At 40.2% G+C, this 27,178-nt stretch overlaps 1 protein-coding gene and 1 pseudogene across 8 annotated transcripts in view; both read right to left on the bottom strand.

Annotated features, from left to right (window-relative positions):
• DNM1L (dynamin 1 like) overlaps nt 1-15,311 on the bottom strand; it is a 43,696-nt gene extending 28,385 nt beyond the window's left edge. For 2 of the 8 annotated variants that reach the window (XM_028532734.2, XM_036019179.1), the window contains exons 1-3: nt 15,052-15,241; nt 4,396-4,543; nt 1,130-1,168 (exon numbers count right to left, since the gene is read on the bottom strand). In XM_028532734.2, the coding sequence (XP_028388535.1) occupies nt 1,130-1,168; nt 4,396-4,543; nt 15,052-15,153 (289 nt within the window). In that variant the 5' untranslated portion in view covers nt 15,154-15,241. Of the gene's footprint in view, nt 1-1,129; nt 1,169-4,395; nt 4,544-15,051 lie in introns of all 8 variants that reach the window. The other 6 variants (XM_028532731.2, XM_028532730.2, XM_028532736.2 and 3 more) reach the window with 6 other exon arrangements.
• On the bottom strand, nt 5,854-7,077 carry LOC118499106 (annotated as a pseudogene).
• Nucleotides 15,312-27,178: the final 11,867 nt, after the last annotated feature.

Consider the following 27,178-nt stretch of genomic DNA (forward strand, 5'->3'; position numbering starts at 1 on the left):
ACTTTATTATGTTATAGTGAAAAGTTTAAATATCTTACACATAAAAGTAGTTTATCTGATGAAAGTACTCAAACTAATGGCTTAAAAGAAGAAAAATTAAGACTTACTGAGTAATGCAAAAAGCATATATAATAGATTCACACATATAACTTAGGGTAACAATTTGTAATATGTGAATGAAACAGCTAACTTTTCAATCTGTTTTTTTTTTATTTGGTTTCCTGTTAGTTATCTATAGAGTTACAATTTGTTGTTCCTTTAAAGGGCTCTCAGTAGTGTGATGCTATTCTGTAATTTACATACACTTTCAAAGTGAATTTTCCCCAGAGCCAAGACCATTTTCTAGGCTTGAAAGTAATAAAGCTGTGACAGGGGGTGCGGGGAGATGGATACCCTAGCATGTGCACTGTATGGAGTCGCTGTGCTCCATTAGTTTCCAATGATAAGTCTGTTTCTGAAAAAAGGAAAATATATTCACTGAAGGCACTGTTCAAGTGGTCTAAAACTTAAAGAGAACAAGTTTTGCTTTATATATTCTAGAGAAGCTAGAAATGTAAACTACCTCCCAAGTACAGCTATTCTGCTTTTGCTGAACTTGGAGTTTTAAATGTCTTAATGGCTGAGTTTATGAATAATGCATATCAGCCACCTGAAATCAAAATAACAAAGACTGTAAGACATTCAAATAAATATTTATTGAGAAATGTGGATCAATTCTTTGGTGGAATCAAGGTAAATAAAACTGGATCCTTTTTACAAGTAAAATGCTCACCTACTTGAGGCTTAGTACCTTCTTCCAAGAAGACTCATTGGAGGACTGGAGTAATCTAGGTGAACAGAACTCACAGAGGCAGGTACTACATACCAAAGGGGTGTTTTGAATTTGCCTTAAAAAAGGCCTGGCTTCATAAGCATGTTTCTTAAAATAAAAATAAATTACATTCACCACCAAAAAAGCCTTCATTCTGATGAAATGCCAAAAAGTAACAAGAACCACTGAAACCTGCAACACCACTGTGGACAGGCAAATAAAAAGGGAGGAAAACCACGCGCACGGCCTGGAAGAGCACGTAAGCACGCATGCAGGCGCGAGAGGAAGGGGGGCCAAAGACAAATGGAGAAAGGAAACCTTTAGAAAGGTGTCTTGAGTTTTTCCATGTGGCAGGGTCTGTAGTTAAAGAGAAACAGCACAGAATGTTAAGTTTAGTGCTTATCCCTAATATTTTAATCTTTTTAAAAAAGTGCAGAAACCTGAATACATTTCAAATGCACATAGCATTCAATTATTCAAAATTTACAACTATATAATTTCCATTACAATTAATTCTAATTAGAGGGATGTATATAATATTTTAAGTGATACAAATGAAGAATGTCGTGTGCCATAATCTATTTTTATTTTCCATTACAACTAATTATGTACTTCTGGTTTCTAATTCTAACACAAATGGACTGAAATTAATTCACTATTCAAAAATTTGCCTTAGATATCTGATAACTGACTATGAAAAAGATAAATGGCCTCATCAAAAGGAATCTACAAAACATACTGAACACTTCTTTGAAAACCTTAAGGGTAAGTAAATATATACAAGTATATATAAATTCACTAAGATTGAGCTTCATAAGGGATTGTTCTTTGAAATACATATTGAATTTAGTAGAACACCATAGAAACAATTTTGGTCTTTAATTAGCATGCTACTTTTGGATTTTGTCTAAATGGAAATCTGAGGAAAGCATGATTTATTTCTTACAAATATATAAAAGATACTCCTGAAACTTGAAGTTCAAACTAAACTATCCCACTCTAAAATTTTAACATTGTTTTTATTAAGATTTTTATCAGAAAATTCTATTACACTGGCAGACATAGGGGACAAGCTTAAAAATAAAATCTATATACTAATGCTTTAATTAGCCCATGGAGCTGGCAGAATGAAGGAATCTCACATTAAGTAAATTTTCCTGGTAATTAAATTATACATACAGTATTAAACATTAAAATATTTTCCGTAAGCCAGTTTTAATGATCTCTATCTAAAATGGATTATATTTTTTGCCCTGGCTAGTGTGGCTCAATGGACTGAGTGCCAGCCTGTGAACCAAAGGGTCACGGGATCGACTCCCAGTCAGGACACATGCCTGGGTTGCAGGCCAGGTCCCCAGTTGGGGGTATGCAGGAGGCAACTAATTGATGTTTCTCTTCCTCCCTTCCTCTCTCTCTAAAAATATATAAATAAAATCTAAAATTAAAAAAAATAATAAAATGGATTATATTTCTCTATGTCATCTTAGAAGAGACTCCTCTTAAATTAACCTATTATGGGTAACTTCAGCCTTTGTTATATAACAAAGCCCCCTGAGGCCATAAATACCTGTACAAAATCATTAGAGACTGACTTTTTCCCTTTTTGGAAGTTTTTCTGATTACATTATCCTTCCTTTCTCCTCTCTGCCAGGCTGTCAGGTGGTTCACACCCTTCTGGCTGACTAACTATTGTTCTGCATCATTCTAATTTCTTCTGGGTTAGAATGGTTTATGACTGGGTAGACCTGTTAATCCCAGGGACAAAGAGGCTCTGAGGAAAAACTAAGGAACTGTCCTAGTTATTAATAAGACACATAAAAAATCTAGTACTCAAAATTTGTGAAATCTATTTTGTGTTCTGGGTAGCTGAATTGTCATTTTAAGTGAGCTTTTATTATTTTATAGAAAAAAATAAGCACTAAGCTTGAAGAAAAAATATATACAGGTGCAGGTAAAGATATGCAGATTTATTAACCAACCACCAAGAAAGACATCAATAAAACATAGTGGACATACAAGTAAAGAGTGAGAAACTAAGACTTCTACAGCTAAAATGTACACCCTTCTCTAGAAACACTGCCCTCACCCTCAAACAGTCTCTAAGTGAACAGGTTACCATCATCTGCCCTTTTCAAGGTGACTGAAGAAAATGAAAAGTTAAAAGAAAGACATCTAATGAATGTCATACAGTTTATTCAAGTTTTAGTTTAAGATATTTGGAAATTTAATTGAATATTAGTGGGAATAAAATTCTTACAGTATGATTCTATATATTTGAATATGGACCATAAATTAGTGCAAAATGACTAAACCCAAGGCCCAGAATTTCAGTAACAAAAATATATTAGAAATGCAAGGTAACAAATAATATACCAAGAAAGTACCTAAAAGTACCCCTCCCCCATTTCCTTGGGCAGTCTATCCCCCCAAATTACTTGGTAACATCTACAACTTCACTAATTTAGTTCAGTGATTAACTTTATACAGTCACTGTAAATGCTCATTACAGGTTTCTTTTCCCCTGCAGGGGGTGGGCATTGTGTAGGGAGAGGATCAAGTTACCACCATTAGTGCTCCTATAATAAGTGAAAAAAAAATCACATACAGAAATTAAAGTACAGGAACTTTAATTCATCAATACTATTATCAGATCAGATTTAGAAAACAGAACAAAACTGCATGAACACAGCTCTCCACAGACGAAAACCAAACACGGCCCTATGCTGCAATGTCATGTAATAAATAGAGCTACTTTACAGACTTTCCAAATTTGGCAGAAAGTGTGAGCCAAACACTGAACTGAAAAAGAGAAAATTAAATATTATATTTCAAACCTCACTGATAGAAATTATTCATATAGGGTACATACTTATTGAACAATTTAAAATCTGCTGATCGACACAAACAGCATTTCTTAAAATATTTTCAGTTTAACCAAAGGAGTATGACAAAGGACAGTGCATATTTCCTTATCTTAATAATCCACATTTTACTATTTGGGGGAGGGAGATCTGAAAATCAAAATAGTGTATGTATATAGGTAAGCCTTAGCAAGAGAAGGATAGTAAAAAAGATAATAAAAAATCAAAACTTTATTGAAGGGCAAAAGATTCAAAACCTAGGCACATTGGTAAGATCAGAAAAGAGAAGTTGAAATAACATCAGTTTGCTGAAAAGCAAAGTCATTTTAATCTTATTTAAAATAAAATCTTTAAACTAGAATAAATTATTTAAATTCTAAATGAAAGCAAAAATACTGTTTCAAACAATAGGATAAAACATTCAAAACACTCAAGACAAAAACTTTTTCTGTAAAATAACTGTTTCCTGTTTGCTGAGTATCTCACTAAATCCTCCATTAAACAGTATAACGGTTTACTAAGCTGAACACCAAAAAGGCATTATTCCAAGCAAGTTTACTCACTCTCCTCAAAACAACAAAAAGTACTTTACATGAAAGAAGAAGCATACCATTTCTCTTCACAGACTTCTGATTCTGCTACAGCCACTAATTTCTGTCTAATCAATTCTTGTCTTTAAGATTTGACCACAAATAATAATTCTTATTTCAATTTAAAAGTTACCATTTTCTTCTCCTGTTGTTTTTCGTTTATCTTCAGGTGAAACATGGACGAGCTGCAGAATGAGGGGTCTCCGGGTGACGATGCCAGTGCCTCTGGGAAGCAGGTCTCTCCCCACAAGGCTTTCTAGCACTGAGCTCTTTCCACTGCTCTGAAAAGAGAATACACAAGAGCAAAATGAGTTTCTTAACAGATTTTTTATAGAACTCAAGACTGTATGAACACAGCAGCATACCTGAAATTACATTAAAGAAAAAATGATTGCAGGGACTTTAATTGTTACATTTTCTATAATATGATTGTTATTTCTTTAAAATAAAAAACTCCAAAAAAAAAGAATAAGTACCACTCCTCCATAATTTTCCTACCTTTCTGACAGTCTTCCAACCAGATTTTCAAAGCATCTGTAACATTAGTATATGTAAAATAATGCTTGTAATATGTAGTCACTTTACTTTCAGTGGAAGTACTATATGTATTTTTCTCCAACCTGCTTTTACTTTAATGTAACAATCAGGGATATCATTGTATATCAGTATATTAACTATTGTGTTTAACAGTTAAATAGTATGCTACCATGTATAAAACCAAACCCCAACTGGCGGACATTTAAATGTTTTTTGCTACTATTACCAATGTTGCAAAGTACATGCTTTGCACATACTATCTTGCTTCTCCTATTACCTTATTAGATTTATTCAGTAATGAAACCTCTGTGACTAGAGACCATACAGACTTTGGGCATTCACAGACACCGGCAGGCAGCACACAGGACGGAAGGCCCCAAGCCATTCTTCCCGTTAAATTTGTTATGTCCCTGTCAGCACTGGGCGTATTACTTTTTTTTCAGGAACCAGTATCCATTATCAAAGTCATATTTGATGTCAACAAGATGCCATAACTACAAAAAAACTGTACACATTGTAACCTCAATGCAAACAATCAAAAGGAACCCCAGTAATTCAAATTACCCCCCCAAAACTGAATTTTTAAAACATCTTTATACATCCAGCCAACAAATTTAAATGGTTAACAAGAAAAAAATACAAATTCAGATGTCTGGTTCGCTATTTAAATAAGGCAGCTGCTTAAGTATTTCTATCGATTTGAACATCAATCTCTCAGCCACTAAGTTTCACCCCATTCATCATCCAGCAGGCTCTCTCAGCCACTGCTGGTAACTCAAACTTAACCACACTGCACCCCTCAGACTCCCCATTCTCCATCTTAATGTCCGCACACAGCACATGGCCACATTTGTGGAATTTGTACTTCAGTATCTTCTATGTAAAAGCAAATGGGAGATTTTGCATAAATACCTGGCAGGCTTTCCTGGGCACCCCAGACACATGGCCTCCAGCTCCACCAAAGGAACCTATAAAATGCTTCCTCCAAAGTAATCCTGTTCAATCTTGATGGCATGGTCAAAGCTGGCACTGCCACTGCCACCCATGACCAGGTTCATGTGCTCAGTGCCAGAACTCATGATTGAGCCATGAGGTAGGAACCATGCACTCCAGGCCCATGTGCTCCAGGCCAATGGTCATGCAACTCATCATGGAACCCCTGCCCTCCAGGCCAGCCCCCAAGCCTACGGGTACCATGCGCTCAATGGCAGGGCCCACATGCTCCACACCAAAGCCCCTGTGCCCAATGGTCTGGCCCACAATGGGTGCAGCCATGCACTTGTGCCCAAAGCCCATGCTGGCACCCAAGCGCTCCACACCAGACCCAATGCACTCTCTGTGTCTGGCCCATGCACTTAATACAGGAGGCCACGCGGTTGAGGCTCAGTGGGCCCTTGAGCTAGATGCCAGGGCCCAATCAGTCAATGACCAGGCACACACGCTCAATCTGAGCCCACACTATCCATGCCATGGCCAGCCTGCACCACGCAGGCTATGCTCCATGCAGTCATTCCCAGTGCAGTCAATCCTGGGGCCCATCTACTTGGTCCCAGGGGCACTGCCTCCAACTTCCACCATTTATTATGTCCATGTTCATCCCAGATCTAAATCTACCCATGTTTTCCATACCACAACCAAAGGGCCCTTCCAAACCTCCCATTTTATTTATTCCAAATCCTGTGCCTTCCATTCCCACTGTTTGCGTTTCTCATGCCAATGCCTTTATTCAGATTAATGGCATCGATAGGCTGCCCTCCTGGTCCTACCCCATGCCAATCTCCCTTTCCTAAGGCCCTCTCATCCATTTCCACACGCACAGGTCTATGAAACAGCAGTTGCCCGTCAAACACTGATACAGCGGCACAGCTTCAATGGGCTGTTCAAAGTCACAGTGCCTATTCCATGACTTTTCCCCTCTTTATCCTCAAAAATGTCTGCCTGAACCACCACACCAGCCATACTAAAAACTTCCTTCAGTTTCTTCCAGCCAACTTGATAATCCAGATTTGCTGCAAATACTGTGCTTCCACGTCTTCCAGCCTTTTGCATTGCTCTCCTGGCATGTTCACTGTCAGGATCTTCTTTGACTTCCAGTAGTTTCCCACTCAGACTGTGCTGGTTTAGAACTTCGGCAGCTTCTTCCACTCTGTCTTCCATCGTGAATTCAAGAATTTCACATCACCCTGACTTTCCTTCAGCATCCATTTATTAGTAATATATATTTTTAAAGATTTTATTTATTTTTAGAGAGGGGGAAGGGAGGGAGAGAAACACCAATGTGCAAAACATCAACTGGTTGTCTTTTGCACACCTCCAACCAGGAACCTGGCTGGCAACCCGTGTGTGTGCCCTGACTGGGAATTGAACAGGCAGGCAACCTTTTGGTTTGCAGGAGAACGCCCAACCTACTGAGCCACACCAATCAGGGCCTTCAGCATCCATTTAAAAGAGCTCCACGTATGTCACCTCACCAACTTTTCTTTAACAGGTATTTAAGTGCCTGCCACTTCACATCAAAAGGTATGTTTGTAGTGAAGGCTCTGTATCTTTTGGTTGGATTGGCATATGGCTCAAAGAGCCTGCCTCCTCTTTTTACATTTTTCTCCTTCGTTTTCCCATTCTGCATAGGTCAGTCATTCTCCTTCACCTTTCAAGCCGGAGCCCTGCTGCAGCTTGGCACCCCATCCTCCCCAGTTTGGGCTTTGACCCTCCCACCTCAGCAGCCACTTAGACCCCTGCTGCCACTTTTTCTGCTTTTGGGCTTTGAGTCAGACATTGCCACTGTTCTGAATCTCTGCTACTTTGACAGATGAACACTGACAGCTTATTTAAATTTGTGTTCCTTTACTATTCAAGTCAAGCTTCCTTTTAAGAGCTTTCTATATTTCTCCTTCAGTGATTTGCTTGTTCAAATACTGACACTGTATTAGTTTTATAAAGTTCTTTATCCATATATAAGTATTTCATGTTTTGTTGTTTAATAGTTTCCCCAACTTCTTACTTTGAAAATTCCAAAGCCCCAAAAGAGTTGCAAGGACATCAACAGTGCCCTGGCTGGAGTGGTTCAGTGGACTGAGTGGCAGCCTATGAACCAAAGGGTCACGGGTTCAATTCCCAGTCAGGGCACATTCTAGGGTTGCTGGTCAGGTCCCCAGTAGGGGGCACACAAGAGGCAACCACACATTGATGTTTCTCACCCTCTTTTTCTCCTTCCCCCTCTAAAATAATTAAAATTTTGTTTTTAAAAAGGAATATCAACAGTGAATACCCATATATCTTAACAAAGATACACTAACATTATGACACAATTAAAATACTTTATCTCTTCTTACACACACACATACATTTTTCTTTTGCTATCCCATTTCACAGTTACATATATATCATGACACTTCATCCCTAAATGTTGAGGAATATCTCTAAGACCAAGGGCGTTCACCCACGCTAGCTGGCTCAGTTGATTAGAGCGTCATCCTGTACACCAAAAGGTTGCAGGTTCAATACCCAGTCAGGGCACATACCGGGGTTGCGTGTTTGATCCCCAGTCGGGGTGCACGCAAGAGGCAACCAATTGCTGTTTATCTCTCGTATCTATGTTTCTCACCCTTCCTCTCTCTCTCTCTCAAATCAATATATATATCCTCTGGTGAGGATTTAATAAAAAAAAAAAAAAGGGCATTTTTCTATACAATCACAATTCAATGATCACACTCAGAAAATTCAATATAGATAATAATACAGCAGGTCCTCAAGCAAGGCTTATTTCCAAGTGCACTATTTACAGAGCTGTTGGTAAGGCTTAGGAGAATCACAAGGAGTAGTGCGATAACCCAGGCCAGTACAACAAAGAGGCTCTAGTTACCCACAGGCACCCGAGAAAGACCCAACAGACATATGAAAAGCTACTCAAAGAAATGCAAATCGACACCGCAAGATACTACCTCATACCTGTTAGAATGACTGGTATCAGAAAGACAAGAAATAATGTGTTGCTGAGGATGTGGAGAAAAGGAAACCCTTGTGCACTGTTGATGGGGTGTAAATTGGTGCAGCCACCTGGAAAGCAGTGTGGCATCTCCTCAAACAATTAAAAAGAGAACTACCATATAATCCAGCAATTCCACTTCTGGGTACTTATCTGAAAAACACAAAACACTAACTCAATAAAGATATATGCACCCCTATGTTCACTGCAGCATTATCCACAATAGCCAAGATATGAAGACAACGTAAGTGTCCAGTAGCAGATGAATGGACAAAGAAAATGTGATATATGTAATGGAGTATTATCCAGCCATAAAAAGGAAATTTGCAACTAGAAGGATGGGCCTTGAGGGCATTATGCTAAGTGAAATGTCAAAGAGACATATAACACATAATCTTTTTTATATGTGGAATCTTATTTAAAAAAACAAACAAAAAAAGACTTACAAATACAGAGGACAGACTGGTGGTTGCCACAGGCAGAGGGATGGATACAATGGATGAAGACAGTAAAAAGGTAAAAACTTCCAGTTACAAAAAATAAGTTCCTGGAGATGTAATGCACAGCACACGTGCAGCAAGATAACTATAGATAGCAATACTGTATTGTATATTTGAAAGTTGTAAGAGAATAAATCTGAAAGTTCTCATCTAAAGATTTTAAAAAATTGCAACTATATGTAATAGCTGGTCAATAGATTTACTGTGGTGATAATTTCAAGACACACATCATTACTCGGTACACCTGACACTAATGTAATGTTATGTGTCAATTATATCTCAATTTTTTAAAAAAGAAATCATATGTATCAGCACATACAGACCAAACAAAACACGTCTGTGGGCTCCCAATGTTTCACCGCAGTATTACCAATGGTGCTGTCTCCCTCAACAATTGGGTACATCAGTGCTTGTTTTCCCTGGTGATTTAAACACCCAGTGAAGGTCCGCACCCTTTCCAGGAAGGTGAGTGGCTACAGGAGCTGCAGTGTGGCAGGAGTTACAATGTGGCAGGAGTCACAACTGGCTTGCTCTGAAAATAGAGTGACCTTTTGCGTTTTTCCATCTCCACATACTCCCAAAATTGATTCAATATCCTGTGTATTTAAGGACTAAAGATCTGTATGCCTTGCCACAGTGTCATCTTTTAGTTTCTTCCAAATTGTAATGTATTGACATTTATAGTGCTCTCAATCTAATTTAGATTCTGAGATGGGGCCTTTCAATGAGAAATCTTTATCATATTTTTAAGCTCTTTCTCTGGTCAGTTGGGAGTGGGGAGCTGTAAATACCCATTCATGCCACATTAACCAAGGCTTATTCAGATTTCAGTGTCTGAGTTCTTACTGTTCATTGTATATGACAGGCTTCTCAATTCTTTATTTTGCCCTTACTATAATAAAGATGTACTTAGTTTTTTAATTTCTCATTTGGTAATAATTTTAGATTTACAGAAAAGTTTCCTTAATATTTATCTCACTTATTTTAAATGTTTCTCATATCCTTAGAAATGTTAATTTTATAGTATTTAAAATAAACTAAAATGTTATTACCATATGGGTGAAATCTCTACCGGTTGGCAAAGTTTAAATCTGAAGTCTAAGCCAGTTATAACTGACAGTGTTAAACTGTGGTTCTTGTATTGAATAACACTGCACACATAACTCAGTAGTAGTAACACTTCAACTATCTAGGATCCAAATTGGCTAAAGTGCTGAAGACTGAACAGTGCCTAGAGAAGAAAGTTTTTATTGGTTAACAAACTCCTGGCCCAGTGCTGTGTGAAACATGTAAGAAATGAGTGAGATCCAGATATCTGATAAGGCCATGAACTTGTAATATCTATAAAAATCCCCACTTTTCCCCAAATAGTAGGAAAGCATAGTGTAAGTAATGGGTTGGCCAAAAACTCCATGTGGTTTTATTCATAAAATAAGACACATTTTCTATTTTCACCAATAGCTTTATTGATTTGGATATTTTAGTATGTCAGCTATCTCCTGCTATTGTCTTCCAGTGGGTAGAGGCCAGGGGTGCTGCTAAACATCTTCCAGTGCATAAGACAGCCCCACAGCAAAGAATTATTTGGCCAAAATGTCAATAGTACCAAGAAACTTCACAAACCACTTCAGACACGTTCAATTGGTCACAGCACCTTCTCCATGTACTGCATAAATCTTTGTGTTTTGGCTGTTTTGACCTTTCTTGAAATAATAAAGCATAATACACCAAAAATGTTGCGTATTTTCTTACATCTTCATTATTACAATGGCTGCACAAAAACTCACCAATTTTGATAAGCTTTTTTTAAATGCATGCTGATATGACAGCTGTCACAATACAATCTAACAAAAATGTTATGAATGAAGTTAAAGACAACTCAGGATTAGTAGAGCCATTGTACGGAAAAAACTAAACTAACGTTGTGGCCAACCCAATATTTAGCCCTAAAAAGGAATGGAGTACTAATATATGCAACAACACGGAAGAATCTACAAAACATCATGATGAGGAGTAGCCAGACACTTCTGCTGTGCACCTGAAACTAATATAACATTAAATGTAAACTGTCATTGAAAAAAAGTTTTTAAATATAAAGAAGGAAGCCAGACACAAAACCACATACCCTATGATTCCATTTATATAAAATGTCCAGAACAGGCAAATCTTTAGAAATTTAAAATAGGTTAGTGGTTGCCAGGGGCTGAGGGTGGGACTTACTGTGGAGTAACCACTAATGGATACACAGCTTCTTTCTGGCGTAATGAAAATGTTCTGGAATTAGTGGTGGTGGTTGCACAACCTCGTGAATATACTAAAACCACTGAATTGCAAACTTTATAATGGCGAATTTTATATTAATTATATTTCAATTTTTAAAAGATTTTATTTATTTATTTTTAGAGAGAGAAGGGAAGGAGAAAGAGAGAGAGAGAGAAACATCAATATGTGGTTGCTGGAGGTCATGGCCTGCAACCCAGGCATGCACCCTGACTAGGAACCGAACCTGAGACACTTTGGTTCGCAGCCCACGCTCAATCCACTGAGGTACGCCAGCCAGGTATATTTCAACTTTTAAACACTAAATTAAAAAATTGGTTTGCAAATTGGTTATTTAAAACCCAAGATTCCAACCTGGCTGGTGTAGCTCAGTGGATTGAGCGTGGGCTACAAACCAAAAGGTCGCCAGTTTGGTCCCCAGTCAGGGCACATGCCTGTGCCTGGGTTGCACACCAGGTCCCCAGTAGGGGGCGCACGAGAAGCAACCACACATTGATATTTCTCTCCCTCTCTTTCTCCTTCCCTACCTCTCTAAACATAAATTTTTAAAAAAAATTTTAAAAATCCCAAGATTCTGTTTCTTTTTGCATTTGTCTGAATTATATCCTGAAGGTAGAGTACTGAAATCACTGAAATAAACAGTAAAGTGAAAAGTGCATTTCTAGCACCACTGAGCCAGTCAGGTTCATGTTATCTGCACTGGGATTCCCATCCTAGGTGCTGACTTGGATTACATGCTAGAGGGTTCCCCCTTTCGATGCTCAATTTAAGAAACAGTGATTAAATTTCTTGCATTGACTCACAGAAGTTACTGAAGTCTTATCTCCTCCTCCACCTGCAAAGTACACCACAGTCAAAAGTATCAACCTTCTCTCTCCACATTTTCTGTTCTTTCCACACAAAAGGTCTCAGGTACAGAAAATAGGAAAGCAATTTATTTAGCTAATTCATGAAACCTGTGAATGATCCACAGCTGTAAGCATGATTTTCTCTTCTCAACTCCAAATCTCTGTCCCAAATAAGTATCAGTAAATTTAAAAAATCAAAGTTTAAAAGCATTTACGGAATAGCAAAGGTTTCCTAGGAACTGATACTTTGGAGTGAGAATGCCACCAAGATGAACATGCTATTGGATGGTGGTGTGCCCTCCTTAGACTCAGCTTCCCTTCCTTGTTTGTTCCAGTTTTGTGCATTTTAAAATCACTCACTAATATTCAAATTAGGATCTATGAACTAACTATATCAGAATCACCTGTGGCGCCTGGCAGCCACTCCCCCACCCCGGACTTAGTAAATCAAAATCTCTGGGGATGGAATCCAGAAACCAGTTAAGTTTGAGTAATAGTGTTCTAAACAATTTGATAAAATAGGACCTGCAGCTATTTAAGGTACAGGTAGTGCCTAATATAGAGACCATACCTGTATTATGAAGACATGATACTGCCATTGAGTTCACCAGTCAGAACTAAGCACAGAACACTTTTACGTCCGTAACTCACTCACGGTACACTATTCCATTAAATATGAACGTGAAGTGTGTGTTATATGTACGTTACACAACATTAAATGACACAGGTGACAAAGTCATGGTGTACTTACATTCAAATTGAGTAGTTTTCTAACATATTGAGAAAATTATGGACAAAAGACATTTTTCTGTTCTTATTTATTTCTTCTGTATCTAAATAGTACCAGATTGAATGCAGCTAATAAAGACCTAAATGCAGATAATCCTCATTAGATCAGGTCTAGAAACTGAGTAATTTTCCTTCTGAGTAATCTCAAACATCAACATGCAAATGTGGCATATAGATGTCACTGCTAGGATGGTTTGTGCTAGCACATGTTAATAACCGTCACATGGTGAGAGCTTTATCTTTCTACCCCGCCCCTCCCAATTTTGCCAACAGGTTTACTCACTGAAATAAACTATGTTGTGTAAGAAAAAGGCTTCTTGATTTTAAACTATTCATGCTAACACTGTAACGCACACACAGTATAGACTCTTTTTCTGCTCCAAGAGTAAAAAGCATTAAAAATCTCTTAAAATTACATGGAAAGTTTTGGGTCTACCACTAGGAAACATTTCCAAATTAACTACCAAAGATTTCTAATTCTATGTACAAAAACAGGTTTTGATGCTAAAAGCACCGATGTTTTAAAACATCATCTAGTTACAGTGAACAATATTCATTCAAAATACTTATAGAGCACCTCCTACATGCCCTAGACGGTTCCAGGGGCTCAGAATAGGAATACAGCAGTGAAGAAAATATGCTCCATAAAAATACCAGTTATACAATAATTTATTATGTTGATGATTCAGAGTCACCAGTCATTACAGATATTAAGAGTTACAAATACCACAACATGTGTAGACAGGACTAAGCAGAATCTATACAGATCTTATAACAGACCAAGGAAATTTGTTTCTGAAATAATTTCTATTGCTTCAACTATTTAAAAGCACAGGCACACAGTACAGGGTATCTATGGCTTCCAAACTTTCCAGTGTTAATTAACTGTCTATATGTAATATTTTGAACATTAAGCTCCCTGTCATAGTACTTACACTTCTCAATAGAAAAGACCATTAAAAAATGAAAGCATTTAAAATCAATATATTAAGTAATCTCTCATATGCATTTCTCTGAACTCTAATAAATGTCCTATGATTCCTCTTCAAACAAGAAAAGCAGCAGGCAGAGAAGATGAAACATACTTCTGTCACTGTAGAAATAACATTATTTCTTCAACATTTCTGCATATAAAAAACTATGTAGTCTGTAAGAGATCAGAGAAACTTGATGCCCAATTTACATGGAAGATGCAAACCACAGCCTATGCAGAAAATGGTATATCCCTTCCTAACGCCCAGGTTTGGGGGTTTTGGGTTATGTTTGTGTTTAACTGCTTCGGCGTACTCGAAACCTTGGAGGGATAGGTTACACTGCAGAAGCACACTCAGGTGCTACACAGTAGCGGCCTTCTCAAACCCGCCCGCGCCGGGTTCCAAAACTGAATCCACGGCCCCTTAGCAAAAGCAAGGAGGGAAATAAAACACTCCACCGCCCTGAAACCAACCGAGAAGGGGCTAGCTGGCACCCCACGAGTCAGTGCGCCCCGCGTGCAGCAAGCGTCCCCCAAGTGCCCTTGGAAGCAGCGGCCCGCGGGGAAAGCCGCGCCCGGTCCCGGAGGACTCCAGTTCCGCCGGACGGTTCGTCCCTTCCCCACCCCGCCCCTGGGACCGGCCAGGCCCGCCGCGCCGGCTCCGCCCCTCGCTTCCCTGCCAGGACCCGATTCTCAGCCCTGGGGCCAGGCAGCCCAGGGCGGGCAGGCACGGCAGAGTCCAGGAAGCCCCGAAGCCCCAAGCAGTGCCCTCGTCCCGCAGGCCGTAAAGGCTGGCCGGGGAGCGTGCGCCGCCGCAGCCCAGGCGAGGCCCGCGCCCCGGGCTTTGGCCTGGGCGGACGTCGGTGTCGTCTCTCACCTGCGTTCCCACCACGACAATCTGAGGCAACTGGATGATGTCGGCGCCCACCGTGTTGAAGACGTCCTGGAGCTTGTTGATAACAGGAATTAGCGCCTCCATGACTCGGAAAACACGGGACCCCCCGCCCGGCGGTCCACAGCAATGAATGGGGCCAGGGCCCAGATCCCGCCTCCTTCCTCCTCCCCTCCGCCCTCTCCTCGGGAGACGGCACCCATTGGACCCTGAGGGGCAGCTACCTGCCCCCTCCCGGCAGGCCGTGCGCCAGGAGGGTGGTGGCAAGGAACAAAGCCTGCCGGAAGTTGTAGTTCTGCAGCAGACAGCCAACGCCTACGAGTTCCAGAAAACTGTGCGGCACTAGCGGGTGCCTAACCGCGAGGAACGCTGGGGTACTTCCAGGCTCTAATCAAAAGATTAGAGGGCTAACCCGGAAAGGAGGAGGAAGGAGATATATTTATGCCTCTGCTCGAGACATATTGAGTGGGAAAATGTGAAATTGTGTTAAGTACAGCAGTCTCTTGATTATCCAAGATGTCATTTCCTTATGAGGATGCTTTCTCAATAAGGACGGGTCGGAAAGGCTTAAATAGCTCCTAGCCTCAGGCAACCCCAGCCCGATGCAAAAGGTCTGTAGGCTGACAGTAGCTGGCGTGGGGTGCTATTTGGCAAAAATACAAAACCAGCCCAGATTAGAACACGGTTCTTCAGGATTTTTGTAAAAACGTGTTCGGAAATTAAGAGTGTCAGTTTTAGAGGGCAAAGGTGGGTCCTTGTTCTCTATATTCGGTATAAAATGTTATTCGCTGTGGCCTGATTCCCAACAAAGTGAAGATCTGATAACTGTTCTGCTAGCTTTTTGCAAAGTGTTCCTACTGTTCTATTCCTAAATGTTGTTTTTCTTTTTAGCCAGATACCATCTTCTCATCCAAACCTCCAAGGTTTCGTATCTCAAAGTAAAAAAAGGTGGCATTTGAGCAAAGATCCAAAGTAAGTGAGAAGAAAGCCCACTTCCCTACTTTTCCTCCACAGCATTTATCTCTATCTAGCATGCTAGGTATTGAACTTGGTTACACTCTCTCACCTTTTGCTAGATTTTCAGCTCCTAGAGGCCAGGGATTTTTTACTGTTTAACTCACTGATGCATCCCCAGCCCCTAGAAAGTGACAAAATAGTCTCAATCTCAGTCCCCTCTAGGTTTACAGCTCAACAGAGGATCATTATAAATAAATGGGAAAAGTCTATAATTGGGTGTATTATGGAGCACATACTCAGAGCACTTTTTGCAGTCTGAGGGGAGGAAAGTTCAAGCAAGACTTTCTAGGAGTCACTAGATTTAATCTCCATGAGGGTAAGGACCACCAGCAGTATGGCAGCAGTAGATACCATGCACAACTACAGCCACCCACACTATCCCTGGGGAACATGCTTGACTTGTTTAGTAAGACATATGGTAGGCACTCAATACATATTTTAAGCAAATGAACGAAGGTAAGCTAAGACCTGAAGGTCCACTAGTGGTGATTCAGCATATTACCAAGTTTCATAAACATTGCCTTCTCTTCGATTCTTTTTAGAAACAAAAATTTCAGAGACAAACTGAGGAAAAAAACTTCAAAAGTCCAGAAAACAGAGGGCAAACGAGAGAGGGGGCAGTGCATGGTGACGCTCCGTGGAATAGCCAGTAACTTTCACAGGGGCAAGCTGCCCCTAGACAAAAATGATGCAATTATAAAATTTTTCCTTATTTGTGGCACCAATAGACATAGTTTTTTCCTAACTGCTAATGGCAAAATTAAAAGAGCAAGCATACAATATATTCCAGAAAGACAAATGTCATGAATTTTACAAGGCATTATATATTTCCATTTAATTATTCCATTCAAATATCTCTTGTGATGGAACATCTAGAGCCTTGTATTAACATGCCTCCAGAACAATAGGAACCGCTTTTTAATTCTATTTTTTTCTAGGGGAAGGAAGAATGATCATATGGCCAGTGCTGAAAAGTTCTATCACTATCATCACCAGTTAGGTTTAAGCAGGTTTGTCCAGTACTTGTTTAGACACTAGAGCATTGAGTTTATTGGGCACATTAAAGTGTTTGAGGCTAGAGGAACAGGAAGTGGTGAGGCTTTGAAAGAGAGTGGCTCTAATGTGATAACATTAAAAAAAAAAAACCTTCACAAGGGAGTACATTCTATGTGCAATGTTTGCTGGAGACAAAGCAAACCAATTTGGCTTTTCACATTTTAAGTCCAGAACACCCTTATTTGTGGGAAAGCTACTTAGCCAGTAAGTATGACTTTCCTCATCTAAACTAAGGTAATGTGTTTCTGAGTGGGCTGCTATGAAATCAAATTAAGCCATTATCGGGTACTGTCTCCAAAGGCTTTTAAAAAACTACTCCCTCAGCCTTCCCTTTCTCACTATACATTTGTGGTTTAGGCAGAACGGTTTGGTTGCAAGTCACAGAAATTAAATTCAAACAAATGGACTCAAAACAAGGCATTACTTAAGTTATACAGCCAAAGGGCTAATAAGGCTTTGAAAACAACTGCAACCATAGGCTCCAAAAGCATCAGGATTCTCTCTACCTCTCCTCCCCTCACCTGCCCTCCCCTCCCCTCCTCTCTCTCCATCACGTACTTCATTCCCTCACATCAGTTTATTCCTGTGAATAGGGGAGCAGGCAGTGGCGGAGGCCCTGCAGGGGTGTCCAACCTGCAGCCCACGAGCCGCATGCATCCCGGGATGGCTGCGAATGCAGCGCAACACAAAATCACAAATTTACTTAAATTTTCTCATAAAAATTATGAGATTTTTTTTGTGATTACATGTCACCATGTTTTTTACTATGTGGCCCAAGACAACTCTTCTTCTTCCAGTGTGGCTCAGAGACGCCAAGAGGTCAGACACCTCTGCTAGAGGATCTCACAGACAACTAACTCCCTTTGAGCAGATGAGACTGAGCAAATTTGGGAAGGAACTGAAAACAGGTTTCCCCCCTGATTTTCTGGTATATGAATTGCCTATTGTTGCCTTAACAAATTACCACAAACTTAGTGGCTGAAAACAACAAAAATGTATTATCTTAGAGTCCTGTAGGTCAGAACTGTCATTGAGTTAGCGGCTCTTACTGAGCTAAAATCAAGGTACCATCAGGGCTGCATTCCTTTCTGTAGTCCCCACAAAAGAACCCATCTCCTTGTTTTCTCCACATTCAAGACTGCTCACATCCCTAGCTCTCGACTCTCTTCTGACATCTTCAAAGCTAGCAATATCACATCTCTTTGACCCTTCATCGTCGCCATGTCTCTCTCTGACCACAGCCAGGAAAGGTTCTCCGTGTTTAAGAACCCACAGTTGGATTGGCTCCCCTGGGTCACCCAGGACAGCCTCCCCTCCACACAGTGTGTACCTTTCATCATGTCCGCAAAGTCCCTTTTGCCATGTGAAGTTCACGGATCCCAGGACTCAGGGCATGGGCATGTGAGAAGGGTCCTATTTCTGCCTACCACCCAGGTGAAGGTGATGGGCCTCACCAAGCAAGGCCATTTAAAGGCCTTCCCTGAGAATTTTTTTCACTTGAGTTAACCAGAGAATTTTCTCTCTCATTATGGAGCTATAAAGATGTGAGTCACTGTCCTCAGAGATCATATTTCCTATCACATGGAATAAATCGTTTTTGGAAAATAGAGTTCTTATTCATCGTAAAAAAAACTTCCCAAATCCAACAATTGTTCCCTGTTTCTAAATGTGCATATATACCACATAATCTAGGAATTCTAATCCCCAGAAGTAATCACTTCCTCTTTTCTCTGTTGCTCTTTTCACATATTATTACACTATTCTTTACTGAGTGCTTACTGCATGTGAGACACTGCACTATGCATTTTACAGTTGCCTTGTGGGGTAGGTTTATGGATGTGGAAACTGATGCTTCGGGTGTTTGAGTGGAGAGATACGTTTACATGGCTAGCATGTGGCAGAGCTGGGATCAAAAGAGGCTCTTTGTCCGACTCTTAACGTCTACATGTACTTCCTTATTTCTTCACTCATTTCCTCACTTATTCAACATATACTTATTAAGTACCCACTAGGCATAAGGGTCTCAGCCAGCTGCTGTATTTGCTAAGGGGAGGGGGGGGACTGTGGTTATGTCCACTATTTAGTGTGGTGCTTGACGCATAACTCCGCTCTAATAAACTTGGGGTTGGGCTTCCTTTTATTTTACTGGAAAGTCTGGAAAGAAAAGATTTAAGCAATTGGTACAACTGCAGCTTGGATTTACAATCAAACCCAGAGAAAACATATTGAGCTAGCCTGGAGTAGGATTCCTCATCAGAACAGCTGCTGTGTTACTTTGCTAGGGAGTATGCTGGCTTTGTTCTGAACTAAAATCTCTAATAAGAGAAACTTTATTTTAAATTAATAACTGGAAAAGTTTTAGTAATTCTTGAAAAAGACCCTTCAGCCAATTTTTTATGACCTAAGTACCCAAATTAACTTTATGCCAGCATTTGGATCATCAGGCATATCCAAGCTGCCCTTATCCATGTCTTGAAACTATAGTGGAATGTACAGATCTACCATTAATATAAAACACACAACTCCGATGGGGAAGCCTTTTTATCATGGTTTGGAAACTGCCGGTATTTTGCAAAGATGATAAACAGCTTTAATCAACTTGCACTGTCCCCACAGCCTCAGGCTTTAATGCAGGCATTGTCAGCAGGTGCAGGAAATTCTCTGCAGAGGCAGTGGGGTCAGGTGGGGTGAAAGCCAGTGACTGAATCTGGTGAGATACCGACAGACAGCCCAATAGAGGGCAGTGTGACAACACAATTAAGAGTAGTAGAGTCCTCAGACACAGAGGGCCAACTGGTGATTGCCAGAGGGTTCGGACTGGGAGAAAGAGGTGAAGGGACAAGAACTGCAAATTGTCGATTACAAAACAGTCACGGGGATGCACATGCAGCATTGGGGACATAGTCAGTAATATTGAGAACTGTTGAATGGTGTCATTTGGGTACTGGAAATACCAAGGGGAATGTGAAAACAAAAGTGTAGTAGAGGCCTCGCATCTCCCTAGACTATTCTTCTTCTTTTTCTTCCACACCTATACACCAGTGGAACTTAGCCTTTCTTTTAATCCTCCCACCCTCAAAACGTGTGTCAAGTTGGACTGTTTGAGATGATGGAGTGTTTCTACCTCACAGTAATGCCGAAAACTGAAAATTTCCATGTTAGACATTCCATCTTAAACCACTTTACCCCATGTCTGGGAACTTCTCATTGGCCTTTTCTCTACAACTGCGCGGTAGGTCCCCTAAATGTCGTCTGAGGTTCTTGGACGCATCTCAAATCTCCTTTCTCCTCTGCTCTTCAGACTTCCTCCTTGTGTTCCCTACACCAGCCCTGCTTGCCCGCACTTGATGCTGAAGAGAAACATAACTTCTGAGCCACCGGTGAGCTGCCTTTGTCCATTGAAAGCTCACTCACACACTTTGTTAGACAAAAGGGACATTGGCTTCGTATTTCTCCCTTTAACAGCCAGGTCTAGTACAGACTTCGAACATCTTTCCAATTCCTCATCTTTACTTTCTAATCTAAACAGTACTGGGCGGCATAAATCAATTTGACTATTAATAACCACTTGTCTAGAAATTCCGTACAGTCATGACGGATGATGACACACATCAGTGACAGTAAAGTTAGCAAATAAGGCAAGCATAGCACAAAGTACTAAGCACAGCATAGGTGGTATGTCTAAAGGTTCGTCCAATGGTTGACATTTTGTTTGTGATAGCTTTTATTTGTTCTAATTCCTCTTCAGTTACTGAATGTTAGACTAAATGGATGGATGGACAAACAAATGTTTTTCATGTTACCGTATTTTGCCGTGTGTAATGTGCACCCACATTTCTGCCCCAAACTTTAAGGAAAAAAAATATTTTGTTTTAATTTTTTAATTAAAATCTTTATGTATTTATAAAACTGATTATCACATCCTATAGTATTATTTTGTGTACAAATATTGTTATTGTTTTCTAGAGTTATGCTTTTAATGCATAAACATAAATAAAAGAATTAAAAACATTTCTATTGATACAGAATTAGTACCACCTATGTATAATGCACATCCTTATTTTTCCCTCAAAAATTTGGGCAAAAGTGTGCATTATACATGGCAAAGCAGAGTAAATCCACTTTACCAGGCTAGTCAGGGACTAACGAGATGTTCCTTTAGAACAAGTACAGGATGAGAGAAAAAGTTCTGAATTAATCATCCTCTTTACAAAGCCATGATCTTCCTCCCGACTCCTGAGCTATGAAATAGGAATAATATTACTAAGGATGTAATCTACAACCAAAACAAAAGCAAGCTTTTAAAAAGCATTAGCAGTACTAGTGCCTTACTGCAAATGTAGAAAATGATGCACCCAAAAATCCAGACAGCAGTCTTAAATGTGTGCTACCATTCACAGGAATTATAAAAACAAAAAAATAAAATAAAAACGAAAACAGAGCGGGCATGAAATACTATATTAAGCGCTAAAGATACAAAGGGGAACAAAATAATTTAGTGGCATTGCTCTAAACTCCTCAAATCTCCTTTCTTCTCCTTTCTTCATCTCAAGAAGAAAATGAACAAGGAACCAGAATTAATAGAACGGAAGTCAGCACATTGGAGAAGCATCTAGCCTGGGCTTCCTGGATTAGAGCATGAATAGGAATCGACCAGGGAAAGAGAAGGAAAAAGAACCTCCAAACCAGGCAGAGAGCAGCTGCTTGTGCAACAGTGAAGAGGAAGGAACGAACATGATACATTCTGGGTGCTTTTGCATAGTTTGGTGTTGGCTACACACCAGGCAGGAGGGTTGGTGAGGGCGTGGTGAGCGGCAAAGCTGATCAGTCAGAGGTGCAGTCGTGGAGGGGAGGGGCTGGAAGTGCAGCACAGTGAGGAAGCAGAAATGGTCATGGCGAACATCAGAAAAGTGAGCGAAGAGACACATGAGCTTATGAATTTTATGAAGGTCACCCTACCTGTCATCCCACTGGACTGGGATGAGGTAAGGGAGAATGGGAAACCAGATAGGGAGCGTGGCAGTAATTCAAGTCAGAACTGATGGTAATGTACCCTAGGTGCTAATGATGGAGATGGAGATGCCTGGAAAATGCTGCACTTGTCCAGAGAATGTAAAGAAAAAAATAGCCAAGGGCAGAATGGGCAATTGTAACATTTAAGAGGGGCAATTAGAGAGATGTTCAAGAAACCATAAAATAGTGGCCAAAAAGATAAAAGGAAAAATAAAACAAAATGACTTGTTCAAAATGGTGTGGGCTATTTTTGTTTTTTATTTTCTTTGCTTCAGAAGCTAAAAACTGCATTTCAAATATCTTTGCAACTAAGTATTTCAGATACAGTTTTAATTCCATGAAACAAACGCATTCACACAGGGCTTCAATTCTGAGCTAAACGGTGAGAGGATGAAGAGCTACACAGGCATCCAGTCTGCTAGTGCAGGTCAGGGGGAACGCAATGTGGTTATGAAGTTCATGGTTCTGATGATGCACTCCTGATCCTCAGACAGTGGCTGACCTGAAGAGATCCTGAGGGTGAGCTTCTGACTGCAGTAAAAGGGACATAACTCTTGGTGCCCTAATTGTTCTGGGAGTAATTTCTGGAGATTGAGCCTAGAGCCTGCTGTGCCAGTCATTTTAACAGATTCATAAACATCCAGTTCAGTATACTAAATTTCTTTCTGTGGAAACTTCATGAAGACTTGAGTATATTCATTTCCTAGGACTCCAGCAGCGTGGTACCACGAGCTGGTTGGTTTAAAACAATCAAAATTTATTGTCTCATCATTCTAGAAACTAGATGTCCTAAATCAAGATGTCAGCAGGACTGGTTCCTTCTGAGGGCTGGGGAGGACCTCTCTTCTGGCTCTCGTTGACCCCAGGCATCTCTTAGCCTGTGGCAGAGTAACTCCACCCTGCTCCCTGCATGTGTTCACATCCTTCTCCTCCCAGGACTGCAACAGGAGTTATTTGCTATTCACTAAATAATCACATGGTTATTTCCTAGCCTCCTTCACAGTTCAGTTGAGGCCATGTGACTAGTTCTGCAAGATCTGTGAGCAGAGGTGCCATGTATTCCTTATGCACTGGGTCAGTGCAAAGCCTTGCTGAGCCTTCTGCCTCCCTTCCTCTAGCTTGGCAAACTCTGAAGCCACAAGTTGAGTGAGGTAGCAAGATGATCCACCCTTAGCTTGGGCCCCTGAGTTTCTACACAGAATAGAGTTCTCTGCCAAACATGTTAGAATACAAAATGAGCAAAAAATAAATCTTTGTGGTGTGGAGACATTAACATTTAGAGGTCTGTTGCAGCAGTTGGTGCTCAGTATCCTCATTAGTAGAGCAGACTAACATTACTGGGACAGCTCCTGTCCTGTGGGTTCAGCTTGCTCCTGAAGTGGGCTTTTTAAGCCATCTGCGAAAAAGAAAAAAGAAAAGAAAAAGGGAAGGGGTGTTGTCTCTCCAAACAAAGACTATCTAAAAATAAGAGTATAAAAATCTCTACATATCTGTAATAGGCTACATATGCTGTTATAATAAGATGCCACAGACTGGGCAGCTAAGCAACAGACATTATTTTCTCACAGTTCTAGAGGCTGGAAGTCCAAGATCAAGGAGCCAGCAAGGTTGGTTCCTGTTAAGATCTTTCTTCCTAGCTTGAACGCTTGACTCCTCCCATTGCCTTTGCTCTGAGCACATGTGCGGGGAGAGCCCTCCGGTGCCCCTCCCTCTTCCCACAGGACACCAGTCCTATCAGATTAGGACCAGGTAACATGAATTACCTCTTTACATCCCTGTCCCAAAATACACTTACACTGGGTATTAGGACTTCAACATATAAATTAACGGGGGACCCAATTCAGTCCCTAACAATATCATTACATAAATAATAGAAAATATGAAAAGCTCCTCACCTCTGATCACTCTCCAGAATGGAAGCACTGTTAGTAGCTTCTTCCTGTTCATACTTTTCACTGTTCTGACACAAACATATAATATAAATTAGATCACACTTATAGTGAAAAAAGCTCCCTTTTATTATAGATTTTATTCACTCATTGCCATGTATCTTCTGTATCAATATATAAAAATCCCCAAATATTCTTTCAAACAGCTGCATAGTATTCTCCTATAAAGATTATATGATACCTCACTTTGAATTTATTACAGACAATGTTGCAGAAAATGTCCTTACATATGTATATATTTATACTTTTCTTAGTAGTTCAGTGTGGTAGCTTCTCAGAAGTGGAACTACTAAGACAAAGAGTATGCATCTTTAAAATCTAAATAGATACAGGTGTGATGGTTTATCGTTCTGGCAAAAGTACAATGGAGTACTCATTTCCCCATGCCCACCCTAGGACAGTACCAATATTTTTAGTTTTTCTATTTAATAAGTTAAAAAAAAACAACCATGAGTGAACTTTTTAATATATTGGTCTTCTATAGTTCTTTTTCTGTGAATTACCTATTCATATTCTTGGACTATTTTTTCCATCGCATTATTTTAAAATATTCATTTGCAAGAGCTCTATGCATTTTTGTCTTTTAATTTTGTTCATTTGTTAATCACGGAGAAGTCAAGTTACAGGCCGAACTCTGGCCTTTTTACAGATAGATGGTACCAATAGGAGTGCTGGGGGTTAGGAATCAGACTCCAAGCCTTGGAATGCAGCCCGGGCAGAGATGGCCTCTATGAATGCCCCCTCGGTGCCTAAGTGCGGCACTTAGAATGCCTTATCCAACAACCAGCCCAGCCACTCTGCCTGAAGAAAAACTTGACTCTTGGAGAGGGGATTTTTTATGTGTAACAGCCTAATGCTGAGCCCACTGGCTACTTTATTTGTACTCGCAGCATCCACTGGGGACCACAGGCTTGGGCTGAGAGATAAAAACCTTGCAGATGAATAGCAAGGAAAGAAGACTCTCCACACAGAGCTATATTAAGGAAGCACTTGGAGAACAATTAGAAAAAGAAGTGACTATGCATACTTATATATATAATTAAATTATACTTCTATATGATTCCAAATACGAGTATTCCAAAGAGCAAGAAGAATTAGGGGAGCAATGAATAACAAAAATATAAACAATAAGAATCTCACATACCTGGAGCTTGAAGGGATGTTAGCAATTTTCATCACTTTAAATTTTAGTCCAGCAATATTTTACAAGTAAGGAAACGAGGGCTCAGAGAGGTAAAATGATGTGCCCAGGTTCACTGCCCCACTTACTGGTTTACTGGAGAGACAGGTTTGGAAGCTCCCTGATTTTGGAGTAATTTGTGTCTCTGGATTTAAAAAAAAAAAACCCTCATGCATTTTAACGTGACTTTTAGCAGAATTAAAATGTTGTAAGTTACTAATCAGGCTTTTACAATTATTTTACATCCCTGCCCGAGCCCCTGACACACTCTTTGGTAGGAGGTGAACTCAAGCCCTGAAGTCAACCCAAAGCCTCAAGAAGTAGCATTGCAGGATTTTATCCACAGACTTGGACTTCACCTAGACAATCAGCTCCCATAATCAGCAGCTCAGAGCTTTGTTCAGTGGATAATAGCGATATATTTAAATGACCATCTAAAAATACTGTTTCTTGTGTAAATACCACATAATGGACTCTGAGGTCCCATCTTCACTGTAGAAAAACAGAGCACTTCCTTTACTGAGACGAAACAACATGGTTGTGTTTCTACTTAAGTGCAGAACCAAAACAATGCATGAATCACTTCCTCTGTAAGAGAGCGAACTGCAAACTAAGTGCTCGTTATCCAAACCCTGGGCCAGGTCCGTGCTGCCAGCCCACTTCCTCAGGACGTGTCTCTCAGCGCTCCTGGCTCTTTCTCCAACAGCGACCAGCTGCCTCTAATTTCCTCACCGTCCAGGTGCTCTGGTGATGGTGGTGATAGTGGGTTAGGATTGATTATTTAACAGCAAGAATCCATCATGCAAAGGTTAAGATTTTTAAATTTTTGACTATATGTTTTTAAACCCTTGATTAGGAATCTGGCTTTGTTATTAAAATAATTTAGCTATATATGAAGTTGCTTTATTTTCTTCTTAGCCACTATTCCAAAAGTGTGTACCTCTAATAATCTGATGCTTTGAAAGGTTCTGTTTATTTTTTTCCCCTTTATATAACCTGGCTTTTATAGTCAGTGTTTATTGAATGCCTGCAATGTGCCAGGCACTATGCTGAGAACTGGGGACATCAGTGATCAAAACAGATAAAAATCCTTACCTTTATGAAGCTTATGTTCCAGTAGGTATAGACAAACAATAAAAACATAGAAATAGCTAATTATTTAGTCTGTTACAAGATATTAAGTGCTATGAGGAAAACAGAAGTCAGATTAAGGATGAATGGGAGTGATACGTTGTTAGTGGAGGCAGTTGGAATCCAAGATACCATGCTTGGTCAAATGAGGCCGTGGTCTTTGCTGAGATTTGAGCAAAGACTTTCAATTGGCAGAGGCGTTCATCACGCAGACCTCTAGGGAAGAAGTGCTGCAAATGCCCTGGCTGGCATAGCTCAGTGGGTTGAGCGTGGGCTGCAAACCAAAACATCGCAGGTTCCATTCCCAGTCAGGGCACATGCCTGGGTTACAGGCCACGGCCCCCAGCAACTATACATTGATCTCTCGATCTCTCTCTCTCCGCCCACTTCCCTCCCTAAAAATAAATAAGTAATCTTTCTTTTTTAAAAAAAAGAAGTGCTGCAAGAAGAGGGAAAAGACAGGACTGGGTGCTGTGAGGCTGGAGAGCAGCTGGCTTGGTTTAGGGAAAGCAAGAAGACATGTACAGGGTCGGGGGGGGATATATTGTGAAGCCACAAAAAGGACTTTGGCTTTGACTCTGAGAGAAATGGGAGCCCCTAGAGGGACTGGGGTGGAGAAGCAACATGATCTGACTTCTGTTCTAACAGATTCCCCAGGCTTCATATCTGACTGTGGGCAAGGGAGGTGAGCCAACCAGTGAGCCAGCCAAAATTTGTGAACTGAACATATATAATCCTGAATGAAATAACATCCAAGTCTTTAGAG

This window comes from Phyllostomus discolor, chromosome 2, assembly GCF_004126475.2.
Source record: "Phyllostomus discolor isolate MPI-MPIP mPhyDis1 chromosome 2, mPhyDis1.pri.v3, whole genome shotgun sequence".
NCBI lineage: Eukaryota > Metazoa > Chordata > Mammalia > Chiroptera > Phyllostomidae > Phyllostomus > Phyllostomus discolor.